The sequence below is a fragment of the Eubalaena glacialis genome, chromosome 1 (genome assembly GCF_028564815.1).
Source record: "Eubalaena glacialis isolate mEubGla1 chromosome 1, mEubGla1.1.hap2.+ XY, whole genome shotgun sequence".
Lineage (NCBI taxonomy): Eukaryota > Metazoa > Chordata > Mammalia > Artiodactyla > Balaenidae > Eubalaena > Eubalaena glacialis.
The window spans coordinates 192196051-192215491 of NC_083716.1; the positions used below are offsets into that span (position 1 = coordinate 192196051).

At 34.4% G+C, this 19441-nt stretch overlaps 1 protein-coding gene across 1 annotated transcript in view; it reads left to right on the forward strand.

The window, feature by feature from the left end:
• The window catches only part of FSIP2 (fibrous sheath interacting protein 2), a 121612-nt gene that overhangs the window by 11182 nt on the left and 90989 nt on the right, over window positions 1-19441 (forward strand). The window contains exons 8-9 of the mRNA XM_061203006.1: window positions 9017-9143; window positions 11557-11646. Of these exons, the coding sequence (XP_061058989.1) occupies window positions 9017-9143; window positions 11557-11646 (217 nt within the window). The remainder of the gene's footprint in view (window positions 1-9016; window positions 9144-11556; window positions 11647-19441) is intronic.

The following is a 19441-nucleotide window of genomic DNA, read 5'->3' on the forward strand; positions in this document are numbered from 1 at the left end:
TATAAATTTTAAAATCATCTTGTCAATTTCTGCCAAGAAATTTTGCTGAAATTTTGATTGGAATTGTATTGACTCTGTAGGTCAGTTTGGGCAGAATTGATCTTTTGGTAATACTGGGTCTTCCAACTCATGAACCAAATACCTCTCTCCATTTATTTAGGTTTTCTTAATTTTTCTTCTCGTGTACTCATGTAATTTGAAGTGAACAGCTCTTACACATCTTTTGCTAGATTCTTCCCTATGTATTTCATGATTTATGCTATTGTAATTTGTATTTTTAATTTCAAATTCCAATTGAGGTTAGGATATAGAAAAACAATTTTTAATATTCATTTTGTATCTTGTATTGATAAAAACACTTATTAGTTCTAGTTGTTTTATTCTAGGTACCAATCGATATTCTACATGAATGATCATGTTGCTACAAATGAAAGTAGTTTAACTTCTCATTGAACATGGATGCCTTTTTATTTCCTTTTCTTGCCTGACTGCACTGACTAGAACCTCCAGTATTATGTAGAATAGAAGCAATTATAATGGATGTTATTATCAAATTTTTTTTTGTCCTATCTTGCCTCTCTACAGACATAATAGGCTGCTTGACATTGTACCAGACTTCACTGATATGCTTTTCATTTTGTAATTTTTAAATTGAAATATAGTCAGTGTACAATATTATGTTAGTTTCAGGTATATTACATAATGATTTGACATTTGTATACATTATAAAATGATCACCACAATAAGTCTAGTAATGCTCTGTCCTTATACAAAGTTATTATATTATTGACCATATTCCCTATGCTATATATTTTGTCCTTGTGATTCATTTATTATATAACTTGAGGTTTGCACCTCTTAATCCCCTACATCTATTTCACCCACTTCACACCCCCTCCCTTCTGGAAACCACCTGTTTCTTCTCTGTATCTGAATCTGTTTTATTGTGTTGTTGTTGTTCATTTTATTTTTTAGATGCTACACGTGATATGCAGTATTTGTCTTACTCTGACTTATTTCACTTAGCTATAATATCCTCTAGTTCATCCATGTTGTCACAAATGGCAATATTTCATATTTTTAATGGCTGAGTAATATTCCAGTGTGTGTGTGACTACATCTTCTTTATCCATTTGGCTATGGATGGACACTTAGGTTGCTTCCATATCTTGGCTACTGTTAATAATGCTGCAGTGAACACTGGGGTGCATGTATCTTTTGTATAAGTGTTCGTATTTCCTTTGGTTAAATACCCAGAAGTGAAATTTCTGGGTCATATGGTAGCTCTATTTTTAATTTTTTGAGGAGTTTCCATATTGTTTTCCATAGTGGCTGATACCATCTAATAATTTACAATCCTACCAACAGTGCCTTGAGGGTTGCCTTTTCTCCACATCCTCACCATTTGTTATTAGTTGTCTTTTTAATGATAGCCATTCTGGCAGGGGTGAGGTGGTAACTCATTGTGATTTTGATTTGCATTTCCCTGAAGATTAGTCATGTTGAGCAAGTCCTCTGACCATTTTTAAGTTGGCTTTTTTTTTGATGAGTTGTAAGATTCTGTTGTGTATTTTGAATATTAACCCTTTATTGGGTGTATCGTTTGCAAATATCTTCTCCCATTCAGTAAGCTGCCTTTTGTTTTGCCAATAGTCTACATGTCCAAAAACGTTTTAGTTTGTTGGAATCCCATTTGTTTAGTTTTGCTTTTGTTTTCCTTGCCTGAGGAGACAGATCAAAGTAATAATAATAATGCTAACATCGATGTCAAAGAGCATACTGCCTGTTTTCCCTTAGGAGTTTATTGGTTTGGGGTCTTACATTTAAGTCTTTAATCCAATTTTGAATTTGTTTTTGTGTATGGTATGAGAAAGTAAATCAGTTTGATCCTTTCCCTGTAGCTGTCCAGTTTTCCCAGCACCATATATTGAAGAAGCTGTCTTTTCCCTGTTGTATATTCGTGCCTCCTTTATTGTAGATTAATTGACTATATAAGTGTGGGTTTATTTCTAGGCTCTCTTCTGTTCCAGTGATATATGTGTCTGCTTTGGTGCCAGCTCCATACTGCTTTGAACTGTAGCTTTGTAGTATACTTTGAAATCAGGGACCATGATTTTGGTCATCTTTCTCAAGATTGTTTTGGTTCTTCAGGGTCTTTTGTGTTTTCATACCAATTTTAGAATTATTTGTTCTAGTTCTAAAAAATGCCATTGGTTAGGGTTAGGGATTACAATGAATCTGTATATTGCCTTGGGCAATATGGTCATTTTAACAATACTAATTCTTCCAATTCATGAGCACAGTATATCTTCCCATTTGTCTTCAGTTTATTTCATTAATGTCTTGTAGTTTTCAAGTATAAGTCTCTTACCTCCTTTGTTAGAGTTATTCCTAGGTATTGTATTCTTTTTGATGCAACTGTAAATGTGATTCTTAATTTCTCTTTCTGATAGCTCATTGTTAGTGTGTAGAAACATGACAGATTTCTGTATATTAATTTTGTATCCTGCAACTTTACTGAATTCATTTACTAGTTCTAATAACTTTGGGGGGCATCTCTAGGATTTTCTATATATAGTATCATGCCATCTGCAAACAGACAGTTTTACATCTTCCTTTCCAATTTGGATGCATTTTATTACTTTTCTTGTCTGATTGCCATGGCTAGGACTTCCAATACTATATTCAAGAAAAGTGGTGAGATGGGGCATCCTTGTCTTATTCCTGATCTTAGAGGAAATGCTTTCAGTTTTTCACCATTGAGTATGATGTTGACTGTAGGTTTGTCACAAAGGGTCTTTATTATGTTGAGGTATGCTTCCTCTGTACCAGCTTTGTGGAGAGTTTTTTTTTATCATAAATGGATGTTGAATTTTTGTCAAAACTTTTTTCTGCATCTATGGAGAAAATCATATGATTTTTTTCAGACTGTTAATGTGGTGTATGACATAGATTGATTTGCAGGTATTGACCCATTCTTATATCCCTGGGATAAATCCCACTTGATCGTGGTGTGTGATCCTTATAATGTATTGTCAAGTTCTGACTTCTAATATTTTGTTGAGGATTTTTACATCTTAGGTTCACCAGTGATAATGGCCTGTAATTTCCCTTTTTTGTGGTGTCTTTGTCTTGTTTCAGTATCAGGGTGATGCTGGTATCTTAGAATGAGTTTAGAAGACCCTTCCTTCCTCTTTGATATTTTGGAATAGTTTGAGAAGAATAGGTGTTAACTCCTCTTTAAATATTGGTAGAATTCACCAGTGAAGCCCTCAGGTCCTGCTGGTTAAACTTCATTACTGGTAATTGGTTTGTTCATATTTTCCTCCCAATTCAGTCTTGGGAGATTGTACATTTCTGGGAATGTATATTTCTTCTAGGTTGTATATTTTATTGGCATATAATTGTTCATAACAATCTCTTATCCTTTGTATTTCTGTGGTGTTGGTTGTAACTTCCTTTTCATTTCTGATTTATTTATTTGGGCCCTCTCTTTCTTGATGAGTCTGGCTAAAGGTTTATCAATTCTGTTTATCTTTTCAAAGAACCAGCTCTTAGTTTCATTGATCTTTTCCACCTTTTTTTTTTAGTCTTTATTCCATTTATTCTGCTCTGATCTTTATGACTTCTTTCCTTGTACTAACTCTGAGTTTTGTTTGTTCTTCTCTTTCTAATTCTGTTAGGTGTGGGTTAGGTTCTTTATTTGAGAATTTTCTTGTTTCCTGAGGTAAGCTTGTATTGCTATAAACTTCCCTCTTAGAACTGCTTTTGCTGTGTCCCATAGATTTTGGATCATTGTGTTTCTATTTTCTTTTGTTTCCAGGTATGTTTAGTTTGATTTCTTCAGTGACCCATTGGTTGGTTAGTAGCATGTTGTCTAGCCTCTACATATTTGTGTTTTTTGCAGGTCTTTTTCTTGTGGTGATTTCATTGTGGTCAGAAAAGATGCTTGATATGATTTCAATCTTCTTAAACTTATTTAGACTTGTTTTGTGGCCTAACATGTGATTGATCTATGCTGGAGAATGTCCCATGTGTACTTGAAAAGAATGTGTATTCTGCTGCTTTTCGATGGAATGTTATATGTATATATAAAATCCATTGGGTCTAATGTGTTATTTAAGGCTAGTGTTTCCTTATTGATTTTCTGTCTGGATGATCTATCTATTGATGTAAGTGGAGTGTTATTGTCCCTTACTATTATTGTGTTACTGTCAATTTCTCCCTTTATGTTTGTTAGCATTTACTTTGTGTATTTAGGTGCTCCTATGTTGGATACATAGATACTTAAAATTGTTATATCTTCCTGGATCAATCCTTTTATCATTATGTAATATCCTTCCTTGTTTCTTGTCACAGTCTTTGTTTTAAAGTCTATTTTGTCTGATAAAAGTACTGCTACCCCAGATTTTGTATCGAGTACTTTTTTCATCCCCTTAACTTTCAGTTGGTGTGTCTTTAGATCTGAGGTGAGTCACTTGTAAGCAGCATATATATGGGTCTTTTTTTTGTATTCATTCAGCCACTCTGTCATTTGATTGGAACATTTAGTCCTTTTACATTTAAAGCAGTTATTGATATGTATGTACTTAATGCCGTTTTGTTCACTGATTTGTGGTTGTTTTGTAGTTCTTTTACATTCCTTTGATCTTTTGCTCTCTTCCATTGTGACTTGATGAGTATCTTTAATATTATGCTTGGATTTGTTTCTCTTTTTTGTGTGTTTTATTATACATTTTTGGTTTGTGGTTACTGGGAAGCTCATGTGTAAAAACCCATATATATATATGATTATTTTAGTTGATTATCTCTTAGATTCAAATGCATTCTAGCAACCCTACATTTTTACTCTCCCCTCCACTTTTAATGTTTTGATATATTATATTTTACATCTTTTTGTTTTATGTATCCCTTAACTACTTATAGTGGATATAGATGATTTTACTACTTTTGGCTTTTAACTTTCCTACTAACTTTATAAGTGGCTGATCCACTGCCTTTATTGTATGCTTGCCTTTACCAATGGGATTTTTCCTTTTGTGTTTTTCATATTTCTAGCTGTGCTATTTTCTGCTTAGAGAAGTCCCTTTCACATTTCTTGTAAAGCCAGTTTAGTGGTGCTGAACTCTTAGCTTTTGCTTATCTACAAAACTTATGAGCTGTCCTTCAAATGAGAATGATAGCCTTGCCAGGTATTCTTGGTTATAGTTTTCCCTTTCACACTTTGAATATATTGTGCCACTCTTTTCTGGTCTGCTGGAAAGTTAGCTCAGAGTCTTATGTGAGTCACCTTGTACATAACTAGTTGCTTTTCTCCTGCTGCTTTTACGATTCTTTCTTTAATTTTTGCCAATGTAATTATAATGTGTCTTGGTGTGGACCTCTTTGGGTTGATCTTGATTGGGTTTCTTTGTGCTTCCTGGACCTGAATGTCTATTTTCTCTCTCAGGTTAGACAAGTTTTCATCTATTTCTTCAAATAAGTTCTTGGTCCCTTTCCCTCTCTCTTCTCCTTCTGGGACCCCTGTAATGTAAATGATAGTGTGGTTGATGTCCAGAGATCTTAAAATCTCCTTATTTTGTTTAACTCTTTTTTTTCTTTTTTCTGTTCAGCTTGGGTGATTCCAACTATTCTGTCTTCCGGTTCACCAATCTGTTCCTTTGTATCAGCTAATCTGTTGATTCCTTCTAGTGTATTTTTAATTTTAGTTATTGTATTATTCAGTTCTGTTTGATTCTTTATGTTTTCTAACTCTTGTTGAACTTCTCACTGGTTCATCCATCTTCTTCTGTGTTCCTTGAGCATGTTTATGACTATTACCTTGAACTCAATTTTATCAGGTAGATTGTTTATCTCCACTTTATTTAGTTCTTTGTCTGAAGTTTTGTTTTTGTTTGGAACATATTGCTCTCTCTCCTCATTTTGCCTAATTCTTTGTGTTTATTTCTGTGTATTAGGTAGATTGGTTACATTTCCCAATCTCGAAGAAGTGTCCTTATGTAGGTACCATCCTGTGACACCCAGCAGCACACTCCCCTCTGGTCATGAGAGCTCTATGCTCCAGGGGTGTCCCCTATGGGGGCTGCATGGGCCCTTCTGTTGCTTCTGCAGTTGCAGGGCTGACTACTTTGGTGTGCTGGTAGGCAGGGCTGGCCCCTGGTCTGGTTGGCTGTCAGGCCGTGCCTCATGTGATGGCTGCCTGCCCACTGGTGGACATAGCTGGGTCCTGGTGCAGCTGGTTACAAGGCCCAGGGGGTCCCATGTCTCGTGCCAGCCAACTGGTGGGCAAGGCATGTCCTGGTGAGGCTGGCTATGGGGCCTGTGGTGGCTGGGTTAGGAACTAGTCACCTGTTGGGAGATGGTGGGTCCCAGTGAGGCTGGTTGTATGGCCCAGGTGGATCCCAGGACTGGTGCCAGCTCTCTGGTGAGAAGATCATCCCCCAGTGCTAATAAGCTAGAGGGAGGACTCCAAAATGGCACTTGCCAGCACTGGTGTCTTCATAGTAGAACAAGCCTCCCAAAATGGCTACCACCAGCATCTCCATCCCCAGAGGAAATGCCAGCTGCCTCCTATCTCTCCAGGAGTCTCTCCAAGATGAACAAGTTGGTCTGACCCAGGCTTCTTTCAACTTACTGCCTCTGTGCTGGGACTTAGAACATGTGAGATTTACATGTGCCCTTTAAGAACAGAGTCACTATTTCCTGCAGCCCTCTGGTTCTCCCATACACAAGCCCTGCTGACCTTCAGAGCCAGATGTTCTTGAGGTTCGTCTTCTTGGTGCAGGACCCCATGGCTGGGGAGCCTGATATTGAGCTTGGACCTCTTTCTCCTTGGGAAGAACCTCTGCAATTGTGATTATCCTCTTGTGGGTCACCTACCCCAAGGTGTGGCTCTTGACTATACCTCATCTCTTCCTCTCCTACCCATCTCATTGTGGTTACTTATTTATATCTTTAGTTGTGGAAAATCTTTTCTGCTAGTCTTCATGTCATTCTCACAGTTGCTCTGCAGATAGTTTTAATTTCGGTGTGCCCATGGAAGGAGGTGAGCTCAGGGTCTTCCTACTCTGCCATCTTGGCCACAGCCTCTCATTTTGTAATTTTTTTTTTCTCTCAGTGTTTCATTTTAGATGGTTTCTTTTTCTGAACACGTATTAATTAATCTCTGTCCCTGCAATATCTACTCTGCCATTAATGCATCCATTGCATTACTCATCTCACACATTAAAAAAAAAAATTGATTTGGGCCCTTTTTATATCTTCCATGTCTCTTGTTTACCTTGTAAATATATGGAATGTAGTTATGTTGTCTGTTTTTTTTTTAATTCAAGTATAGTTAATTTACAAGTCGTGTTAGGTTCAAGTGTGCAACAGTGATTCAGTTGTACATATATAGGTATATATAGATAGATGCTTTTTCTGATTCTTTTCCATTATAGGTTATTACAAGATACTGCATATAGTTCCCTGTGCTATACAGCAGGTCCTTGTTGTTTACCTAATTTTATATATAGTAGTGTGTATATGTTAATCCCAAACTCCTAATTTATCTCTCCACCCACTCCCTGCTATCCCCTTTGGTAACCATAAGTTTGTTTTCTATGTCTGTTGAGTCTATTGCTGCTTTGTAAATAAGTTCATTTGTATCATTTTTTTAGATTCCACATATAAGTGATACATTTGTCTTTCTCTGACTTACTTCACTTATGTGATGATCTCTAGGTCCATCCATGTTGCTGCAAATGGCATTATGTAATTCTTTTTCATGGCTGAGTAATATTCCATTGTGTATATATATATATGTATATATATATATATATATATATACATATATATATATACATATATATATATATATACCACATCTTCTTTATCCATTCCTATGTTGATGGACATTTAGGTTGCTTCCATGTCCTGACTGTTGTAAATAGTGCTGCAGTGAACATTGGGGTGCATGTATCTTTTCAAATTAGAGTTTTCTCCAGATATATGCCCAGAAGTAGGATTGTAGCATCATATGATAACTCTATTTTTAGTTTATCTATTTTAATGTTATCTTTAATTCTAACATCTGTATCATTTCTGGATCATTTTTGATTGATTACTCACTTTATGGGTCATATTTCTGTGCTTCTTTATATGCTTGGTATTCTTTGATCAGATGCCAGATATCGTGAATTTTATATTGTGTGTGCTGAATATTTTCAGCTTTTTATAAATACTCCTTAGCTTTTTTTCTTGAATGTAGATAGGTAGTTTATTTGGAAATGGTTTGATTTTTATAGGTCTTGCTTTTTAATAGTTGTTAGATGGGGCCAGAGCCATGTTTAATCTGGGACTAGTTATTCCCCACTACTGAGGCAAGATATTTTAGTACTCTACCCAGTGCCCTATGACTTACAAAATTCTTCTGGGGTGGCTGGTGAGAATAGGCATCATAGGTAGGTGCCAAGTACTGTTTTCTTAATCCTTTGAGATGATCCTGTCTTTGGTCTTGGATAGTTTCCTCACATACACATAGTGATCCATTCCATTGCTGACTACCTTAGGAAATTCTCTGAGGATTTCTGGGTGTTTTCCTCTGTGCAGCTATCTCTTTTCTGGCACATCCAGTGTCAGTATTAGTCCAGAGATTTACAGAGAGAAGTCAAATTTCATGTATGATATTATGTTTACCTATGTTAGGCCTGAGTGACTCTTGGTTAAGGAATCCTCCAACTGAAGATGATTTGAAATTGCCTGAACTCACCAGGAGAGCAATGCATTGAGATGCTATCTGATCTGAAACTAGACACCCTGAAGGTGTGCAGTGAGATAAATTGCATCTAAGGGTTAAATATATTCTTCATGTTTGACCATGTGTGGAAACTTACCCCTTACTACCCTCCCAAGTTTGTACTCAGAATAACCTTACAAGTCACAAGCTCATTTCCAACATACTATCACATTTTAAATATTTATTTGTATTTCTAAACAGCAAGTTGATGTTAACCAATATACTTCTTTAATATTTTAGAAACAAGCCCTTCTAGAGAAAAAAATGGCTTATCATTTACAAAAAATGCAAGAAAGTGGCATTAAAAGAGAAGATATGAGGAAAAATACAATTGATTACAGAGAACAAGATGGACCACATTATGAATGTGAGAACATTAAGGGCTGATGTAGCTATGTAGAAAGTGCTTGTCTGTGTATTTATGTAAAAGATCCTTTTACAAAACTCTGTTTGCTCACGCTTGCTACCTGCTTTGTGCCAGGGAAGGGTTCTAGGCATTTCCCTATCAATAGTTCAAGTTGAAAAGTAGACATACATGTAAAAATTAAAATAACCTTATCAAGTGGTTCAGCAGACAGGCTTGCCTATATTGCAGTTCTAACCAACTTCCCTATACTTAATGTATTTTTTGCTACTGAAACCTTAAAAATTTGTAAGATAATTGCTATCACATACCAACATGGTGTTCTACTATTTTGCCAGCCATAAAGGATAGACAGTACCAGAAAAGAACACAGGGAAGAAGGGAAGGAGGAGGTAGAGAAAGATAGAAAGGAACAAAGAAAGGAAAAAAGGGAAGAAATGAAAGTTTAAAGGAAGAACATCAAGTCATTACTTTGTTATGCCCAATATCTACCAGCTTCCTTTTATTTTTAACATTTTAAGACTATAGTAGGATTTATTAAATTAATTAATGATATTAAAATTTCATGGCCAGAATACAAAAATGTAGACTTGTTTTAATTATCTGTGACTAAATGTATCAGGAAAGAAGATAATAATCTTCCATGAGTTATCATCATAGCATCCCATCAATCCTATCTCTGTCCCATCAATCCTGTTTCTATGTGAGAGCCTCCCTTTGTCCCTTAAGTAGATTACTAACTAGTCTCCATTGGCTCTTATTTTTACCTACCTCAGATCCATTTTTTACACTGCTACATAATTACACATAAAACTCTGTTCTGCTAGTTCTTTCTCCTGGCCTCAAAACTTAAAGATGCCCATTACGTCTTAAGTGAAGCTCAAACTTCTAAGACAACCATTCATCACCATCTAGGGTCAAACCCAAACCTAACTTTATTTCACATTACCTCCTTGAAGAAGGCAGATCTGATCTAGGGGTGATATGCTTAGGCTGTAAAGCCAAACTGCTGAAGTCGAAGTCCTGCTTTACCATTGTCTAGCCATGTAAATACCTTGAACAAATTATTTAACCTCTTTGAATCACAGTTGCATCATCTGAGAAGAAAATACTCCTAAATCCCATAAAGAGCCCAAAAGTTCTAGCCCATAGTAAGCATTCAATTAATTTCATTGTCTAATCAAACGAGACTGCTGACCGTTCCTAAAACACAAGTGAACTTTTATACTTCTGGGCCTCTCTTTATCCAAGTTTCTAGCCTGGAATGACATGCTTACTGTCCATCTCTTTAACTCCTACAATTCTTTAAGCTCCACTGTAAGGGACACTACAAAAAGTCTTTCTTGATAACTGTAATTGGAAGATACCTGTCCTTCGAATCACTTTTAGCACTTTGTATTATTCTTAATACATGTATTCCATACTTCCCACCGTCTTAATTACCTATTATATTGTAACTCCCACCTTTCTGTTTCACAGAGCACCTAGTATCGTATGTATATATGTATATCTTTGTGTGTGTTTGTATACATGCATGCTTACTGAATGGACTAATTCAGTCTCTTCAGCTCATTGAGATAATGATAGCAATTTCATTTCATTTTCATTTCAATTTCTTTTTTCTTCAAAAAAGAAATCACTTTAGAAACTATATACATCCCTGCATCAACAACCGTTAACGTTCTCATTTAATAGGAAAAGAGTTTCAAGAAGACATTTTTAAACACTTGTTGCCTCAAATCCCTTTTTTTGAAGAAGTGGGATATAAATTAATTTATTTTATCAAGGTGACAAATGAAATTGAATTATTCCTCTATAATAATGTTGTCATCTTCCACCAAGTAGACAGCTTCCAGAGGGACAGAGAGAGGAAGAGAGGACAGGAATATTGGGTGAAACTGCTCCAATGAGAAGACAGATCACTCTCACATTTGACAGCCTTAATGAAAACCCATTGAGCGCACATGCTGTGAGGATCCTTTGCCCTCCTAAATGGTTAGAAACAGGAACTATAATTTCCTTTATCACAAAGGAGGAATATGTATATGGTTGCTTATGCTAGTCTGTGAGGTACATTCAAGAGTTGCAATTGTCACTGTGGGCTGGTGGGTCTCCAGCCAGTAGCTATATTGGTATCCATCCCTACAAAGACGAAATGGCGTGTTACAGTTGAGCCAGGTATAGCTTTTCTCTCTGTCAGAGGAAAATTCTGTCCTTCTATCTTTTAACTTGAAGGGATAATATTTGAAGAGTAATCGTTTTTCGCATTCCTCCATCTTCTCCAGTACCTTCCCACAATCCTAAATAGAAATTAGCATATAGGCTCACTTCCTATTGGGCATGAAAAGAGAGCCTGTCTTGGGTAATTCTGTCATCATCATTATTAAAAATAAGTGTTTTGTTGCATTTCTTTAAGCTTATTCTCCAAAGAAGAAAAAGAAGAGTAATGATGACATAAAGATAGTTTATCCTGTTGGTGACCAGAAAGCAAATAAAGGAGCATATGGTAATTTAATATTGTGATAAGAAATATTAAATAGTATTTTTGGGAAAGACTGAATTTGGATGGCCTTTTTTGCTTAAATTCAGATAATTCCTCTGTTCTTTGTTGTCAAATGACAGATTTAGAGTGATGCTTACAAACAATGATATAACCTCTATTGCTTTCAGAATTTCATCTCAAGTTACAGATTTAGTGTTCTGAACTTATCATCATTTTAGACAAATTAAATGGTCTATTGCTGCTGAATGAAAAATACATGAACGTAACAAATTGCAAGATAATTTTTATATTGCTCAAAATGATTTTTAAAAACTCTGAAACGCAAGAGGGAGGGGATATGGGGATATATGTATACGTATAGCTGACTCACTTTGTTATACAGCAGCAACTAACACAACAATGTAAAGCAATTATACTCCAATAAAGATGTTAACAAAAAGAAAAAAACTCTGAAGTGAGTCAGAAATTAAGTTTATGTACATTCACTCAACCCACTATGGACCCCAGTGAAATATCACTTTCTTTATTTATATCATTCTATGTTACTTCATGTTGTCCATTAGAGCTCATTGGATTAGACCAGGAACCCAAACAACAGCATAAATATCCTCCAAATAATATACTATCAAAAGTATAAGACTGTTAAAAATTAAGCAATATGAATTCTTCTCCCATATTAAATTTCCAGGGAAAAATTAAAGTATAAAAATTAAATCCCTTTGTCTTTATCAGTTAAATTCTAAAGAAAAAGTTTAAAATCTTTTCTTCCCTGAGTGTGTAATTTGATTAGTCTCATAAAGTCTCTGGGATAAGACAGGGTTGCCTTAGCTGAGGCTGTCTTCCACTCAGGACTACTGAGGTTTACTTAATTCAGCTCTAAGCTTTAAAGACCAAAGAAAGATTTTTAAAGTCCAAAGATTTTTTGGTCCCATTTTTAAAGTCCAAAGATTTTTTTTATAAAATATCAAAGAGTTACTTACAACACATACAATTATGACAACACCAGCCACATATCTACTAAATGCAGACAATAAAACTAAATTCTCAGTCTCTAAAGCAGTTATCTCATGCAGAATGATCTTCTAAAAGTCTAGTGTTGAATGCAGGCCAGACTGGTCTTACTAATGTCAAAATAATCTCAGTGTTATTGGAGGAAAGGATGATAGATGGAAAATATGATTTTCAGCCTCACTAAGGTACCAGTCTATCTGTGACAGTTGTCCAGGTATCAAAACTATAAATTTAATTAAGCATAGTTGGGAGACAAAGATGAATTCTAAAACTATATTAATACATATCTGGGGGGGACAGGATCTATTTCTACCCTCTAAGAGATTGGCAAGTGAATCATTCTTGTTTTGTGTGAATTTTAGAAATGTACAGTAGTGATATCACAATTCATTATATATTAAAAGTGCCCCTCTTTCCCATTCACCATAATCAAACCTCCTTAGTTTCCGTCTCATCACTGAACTGAGTATGAACTCCATACAGTGTCACAACCTTTACACTCTTATGGGCAGTTTGCCCCCACGTTTCGTAATTGGCAACTATCCAAACAGAGTTCAGAGGCCAGAATTCTCTATAGTGTCTGCTTCTGATCTTGTCTCTGTATTTTTTCATTCCCATAAAAAGATCCTGGGGTAACTTATTTTGGTTTTTAAATTACCCTAAAGCAAAATGGAATTTTTTATATAATTGCATGAATTTTAACACACCTATGAATTTGTATGACCTCTACCACAATCACGTGAGAACATTTACAACATCCCAAAAATGTCCTTTTGCAGTCACACCATCTTCCCTCCCACTAATAAGCCCAGGCAACCACTGATATGTTCTCCATCACTATAGTTCTTTTTCCTTTGGAAAATGCCTTGTAAATGGAATCATATGGTATTTGACCTTTTGATAATTGCTCCTTTCACTCAGCATACCTTTGAAATTCTTTCAAATTATTTCATTTGTCAATAGTTGACTCCTTTTTATTGCTGAGTAGTAGTCCATTGTGTGTATGTACCAGGTTTATTTATGCATACATCAGTTGAAGGAAATTTGGTTGTTTCCAGATTTTGGTGATTATGAATAGAAAGATCAGAAGTATACATTAAGCTTTTTGTGTGAACAAGGAATTGTTGTATATGTTTAAGTTTATAAAGAATTGCCCAACTGTTTTCCAGAGTGGCTATAGCATTTTGCATTCCCTATTTGCTATGCATCCTTGTAACTGTTGGTATTATCAGTAGTTTTTATTTTAGTCATTCTAATAGATGTAATGGTATCTCATTGTGGTTTTAATTTGTATTTGCCTGATGGCTAATGATGATGAATATCTTTTCATATGCTGTTTGCCTTTTGTAAATCCTGCCTGGTGAAGTATCTGTTGAAGCTTTTTGCTCTGTTGAGTTTTGGGAGTTATTTGTATATTCTGAATATAAGTATTTTTCAGGTGTGTGACTTGCAAATATTTTCTCTCAGTCTGTAACTTGCCTTTTAATTTTCTTTTTCTGTTTCTGATTGATCAGTGTGTCTCCCCCTTTGCCCACATTGCACTGTCTTTGATTACTGTAGCTTGTTATTAAAATGTAGTATAATTCCAGCAACTTTATTTTTCTTCAAAATTTTTATAGATATTTTAATTCATTTACCTGAGTATAAATTTTATACTCAGCTTTACTGTAAAAATTATGCCAGGATTTTTGAATAAAGTATATTAAATCAATGTATAGATCGATTTAAGGGGGAAAGAAATCTTCACAGGGTCCTTCCAATCAAGGATGTTTAGGTCGTCCTTGATTTCTTTCATAAGTGTTTTGTAGTTTTCAGCATAGAAATCTTGTATATGTTGTGTTATATGTATACATAAGTGCTTCATTTTTGGTACTGTTGTATATGGTATTTTTAAAGTTTGATTTCCAATTGTCCATGGCTATTGTTTTTACTATGTCTCTTTATACAGATTTTTTAGTGGTTGTTCTAAGTAACAGTGTACTTACTTAGCTTATCACAGTCAACCCTAACTAGATATTCTACCTCTTTATGTAGAATTTGGAAACCTTACCACTATGTATGTCACCTTACTCCTCTCCCCTTTGTTATAATTATCTTATGTATTACATCTACATATACCAAACAGCCACTCAGAGTAATCATCATTTAAATGACTAAATAGGGGAAGAACAGCCTATCATATTTACTCAAATAATTAACATTTTGGTCGCCCGTTAATTCCTGATGTTTCTGGTCCCACGTTTCTTTCTGGTATCATTTTCCTTCAGTCTGTAGAACTTCCCTTAGCATCTCTTTTAGAACAAATTATCTGGCACTGAATTATCTTAGTTTTCCTTCACCTGAGAGTATTTTTATTTTACCTTCATTCCTGAATGATACTATTTACCCTTGATATCGAATTATAAATTGTCAGGCTTTTTTTTTTTTTCCCCAAAACTTTAAAACTGTTGTTCTCCATGGTTCTGATGGATATAGATACCATTATTAAGGTATTTTAATATAATTGATATGATATTGTATACAGTGTTTTGTGACTTGCTTTTTATACTCAGCATTATATTTCAAAAGTTTTACCTATGTATTATCTGACATTTTACTTCCTTTCAGTACTAATCCTATCCCATTGTGTGAATATCCCATTGTGTAAATATACCACAATTTAATATGTTTTTCTTTTGGGAAGTATCTGTTATTTGAACAATATGTCACCAAACATTCTATACATATATATCTCCTGGTATTCATGGACAGGTGATTCTCTAGGGGTTATATGCCTCGATATGGGATTTCTGGGTCATGTTCCCTCTTCTGAGAAATTATTTTTTCAAATCTCTTGTCCATTTTCCTATTGGGTTATTTTTCTTTCTCTTACAGATTTGAAAGATTTTTTTGGTTACACACTCTATTATATACATATATATGGTATAGCAATATCTTCTTCCAATTTGTAATTTGTTTCTATTCTCTTTTTATCTTTTGATGTACAGAAGTTCTTAGTTCAGTATAATAAAATTTTACATTTTTCCTTATAGTTTGTATATTTTGTTACTTTTTATTTGAGGTTCATTTCTATGAGTTCTCTTTGATATGGCAAAGACATTAATCTTTTGTCTTATTTGTGGCACATATTTCCATAATTTTGTTAATGACTTTTTTAGCCTTATTAAACATTTCAAACATAAGCAAAAACCAACAGAATCCTTATGTGCCTATCTTTCAACTTCAACAACTCATGGACAGTTTTGTTTTGTCTATGCCCTCAACTTCTCCCTGCTGCCATATTGTTTTAAAGCACATCCCACACATATTATTTCATCCATCAACATATCAATATGTACCTAAAAGATAAGGATTATTTTTTTAATGCGTAAGCACAATACCATGATCACATTGCACAAATAATATTTCCTTAATGTAATCAAATATCTAATCACAATTCAGCTTTCCAGTAATCTCATAAATGTCACAAAAATATTTTGACGTTACTTTGAATCTACATTGACACATACTGCGATAGTTTGTATGTCTTTTGAGTCTTTTAATCTATAGGTTCTCCTTCCATATATTCCTCTCCTTCCCTCCCTCCTCCTCTTTAAAATTAGTTTATTTGTTGAAGAAATTGAGTTGCTTGTCTTGTTGAGCTCCTCAGTGACTGAATTTTTGCTGATTGCATCTATATGGTATATGTTATTTCTTCTGTATTTCCTGTAAAGTATTAGTTAAATCTGTGCACTTTCAGGTTCAGTTTCTTTAGCAAGACTGATGCATACATGATGGTGTATATTTCCATCAGGAGACTCATAATATTGCATTGTCTTTCTCTTTGTGATATTAGCAGCCATTTATGTTCAAGGCCTTGATCCACAAATTAATTATGGGTTACAAAATTGGGATATTTTTCCTTCTTCGTAAACTAGCTAGAAAATTTCTAATAAAAAGAAACTTTCCCCCAACTACTGTTTGGTTACATTGTGATACAGGATACTTGAGAAAAGCAGGCTGATGCTTAATATTTTACCATCATTTATTAGTTTTCAAAATAATGAATTGTTTCAGTAGCATCTTCTAACAGTGAGCAATTAGTTTTGTTTCATTATGAATTCACAGATTTATATAAATTTTATGCGCTTAAAAATTGCTATTACTGTGCTTACTAATGTTGAAACTGTGACAGCTCTGGCCAGTGAGAGCCCCTTCAAGATAACTCTCGAGTCCTTTTTGACACAACCCTAGTGATTTTTGTTAGCTTCCTTGCTATCTGAGAAGACTGGACTATCCAAGCTTATCTTGTACACATTCAGTTGTTTCAACACCAATGAGTTTCATTGGTATCTTTGAGAAGATGAAGTAATCATATATAGTTGGACCTATTTCTGGACATGCTCTTTTCTTTTATTGGTCTATTTGTCCTTATGTGAGTATATTCAATAGCATTCTCTTAATTACTGTAGCTTTATAATAAGTCTTGAAATTTGGCAGTTTGAGTTCTCCAACATTTGTTTTTCTAAGTTGACTTGGTTGTTCTAGGGCCTTTGCATTTCCATAGAAATTTTATTTTTTTTATTGAAGTATAGTAGATTTACAATATTACATTAGTTTCAGGTGTACAGCATAATGATTCAGGGCAAATGATATTTTTGGCAGATTATATTCCATTATAGGTTATTACAAGATATTGAGTATAATTCCCTGTGCTATACAGTAAATCCTTGTTGCTTATCTATTTTATGAATATAGTTTGTATCCATTAATCCCATACTAATTTGTCCCTTCCTTATTCCCTCTCCCCTTTGGTAATCATTAAGTTTGTTTTCTAAGTCTGTGAGTCCGTTTCTGTTTTGTATAGATTCATTTGTATTATTTTTTAGATTCCACATATAAGTGATATCATATAGTATTTGTCTTTCTGTGTCTGACTTAACACACTAAGCATAATATTCTCTAGGCCCATCCATGTTACTGCAAACAGCAATATTTCATTATTTTTTATGGTCACATAATATTCTCTGTGTGTGTGTATACACATACATGATACATCACATCTTAAGCCAATCATTTGTTGATGGGCACTTGGGTTATTTCCATGTCTTGACTATTGTAAATAGCAGTGCTGTGAACATTGGCATGTATGTATCTTTTCAGCTCTCCAATTTCTACAACATAGTCAGCTGGGACTTTATTTGGGTTCACCTTTCATTTCTTTTTCTTGCTGGCCAGGACCTCCAGAACAGTGCTGAACAAAATGGTGATCGTGTACATCCTGATCTTGTTCTAAAATATAAGGCTAAGTGATCAATATAAATTAGAATATAGTTCTGGAGATTTGAAGATAGCTTTTATCAAAGGAAGGACATACCCTCATACTCCTCATTCACTAAGAAGTTTCATCATGAATGGGTGTTGAATTTTATCATGTTTTTCCTTTCATCTTTGAGATAATCGTCTACATTTCCTCCTCTTTTCTCTTACTGTGGTAAGTTACTTTGGCTTATTTTTGAATGATAAACTAACCCTGCATTCCTGGAATAAGCCTCACTTATTCATTATGTATTATCTTTTATTGTACATTGTTAGATTCAATTTATTTATAGATTTTGCATCTTTATTCATAGGAAGATATTGACTGAGTTTTTCTTTTCTTGTAATGTCTTGTAGTGATTTTTATATCTGAGTGATTCTGGTCTCAAAGTATGAGTTGGGAGAGAAGTTGACTCCTCTTCAATTTTCTGGATGAACTTGTGTAGAATTAGTGTAAATTCTTCCTTTGGTATTTTGTGTAATTCAGAAGTAAAGTCTTTTGAGCCTGGAGTTTTCTTTGTAGAAATGTTTTTAACTATATATTCCATTTCTTTAATAGATATGAGGTTCTTCATATTTTCTATTTATTCATGAGTGAGATCTGATTGTTTTTGAGGAAAATCTGTCCCTTTCATATAAGTTTAATTTATTGCTATACATTTGCATAATCTATTATTTTTAGTATTATCTATAGACTGTTATGCTGTTATCTCTGATTTCCCTGATGATGGAAATTTGTGTTTTCTCTTTTTCCTGATCAATCTGGCTTTATCAGTTTTATTGAACTTCTCAAGGAGTCAACTGTTAGTTTATTTTCCCTCTTGTTTTTCTATTTCTTTTTCACTTTGATCTGTACTTATTTCCTTTCTTCTGCTTACTAAGTGTTGACAAGGATGTGGGAGAATTAAAACTCTGACACACTGCTGAATGGTATGAAATGGTACAACCACTTGGGAAAACAGTTTGGCATTTCTTAAAAGTTAGACATATACCTACCATATGACCCAGCCATTCTACTACTAGGTATTTACCCAATAGAAATGAAAAAGTATGCCCACACAAAAACTTGTGCAGGTAAGTTCATAAATATTTGTAAGTTGCCAAAACTGGAAACAACCCAAACAACAGGTGAATAGATAAAGAATGGTAGCATATCCATACAATGGAATACTTCTCAGAAATTTTAAAAAAAAGGAATGAATTATTAAAACATACTATACTGAGCGAAAGAAGCCAGGCAAAAAATACTGTATATCACATACTATATGATCCCATTGATATAAAATTCTAGAAAATCCAGATTAATCTTGTGTAAGAGGTACAGAGCAGTGTTGTCTGAGGATGGGAAGAAAGAGATAAATGGATTACAAAGGTGGATGAGAAAACTTTCAGGGGTATTAGAAATTTTATTTTGGTTGCAGTGATGGCTTCACAGTTATAGATGTATTTTTAAATTGAGGAAACCATTCAATTTAAATAATTAAGTTAT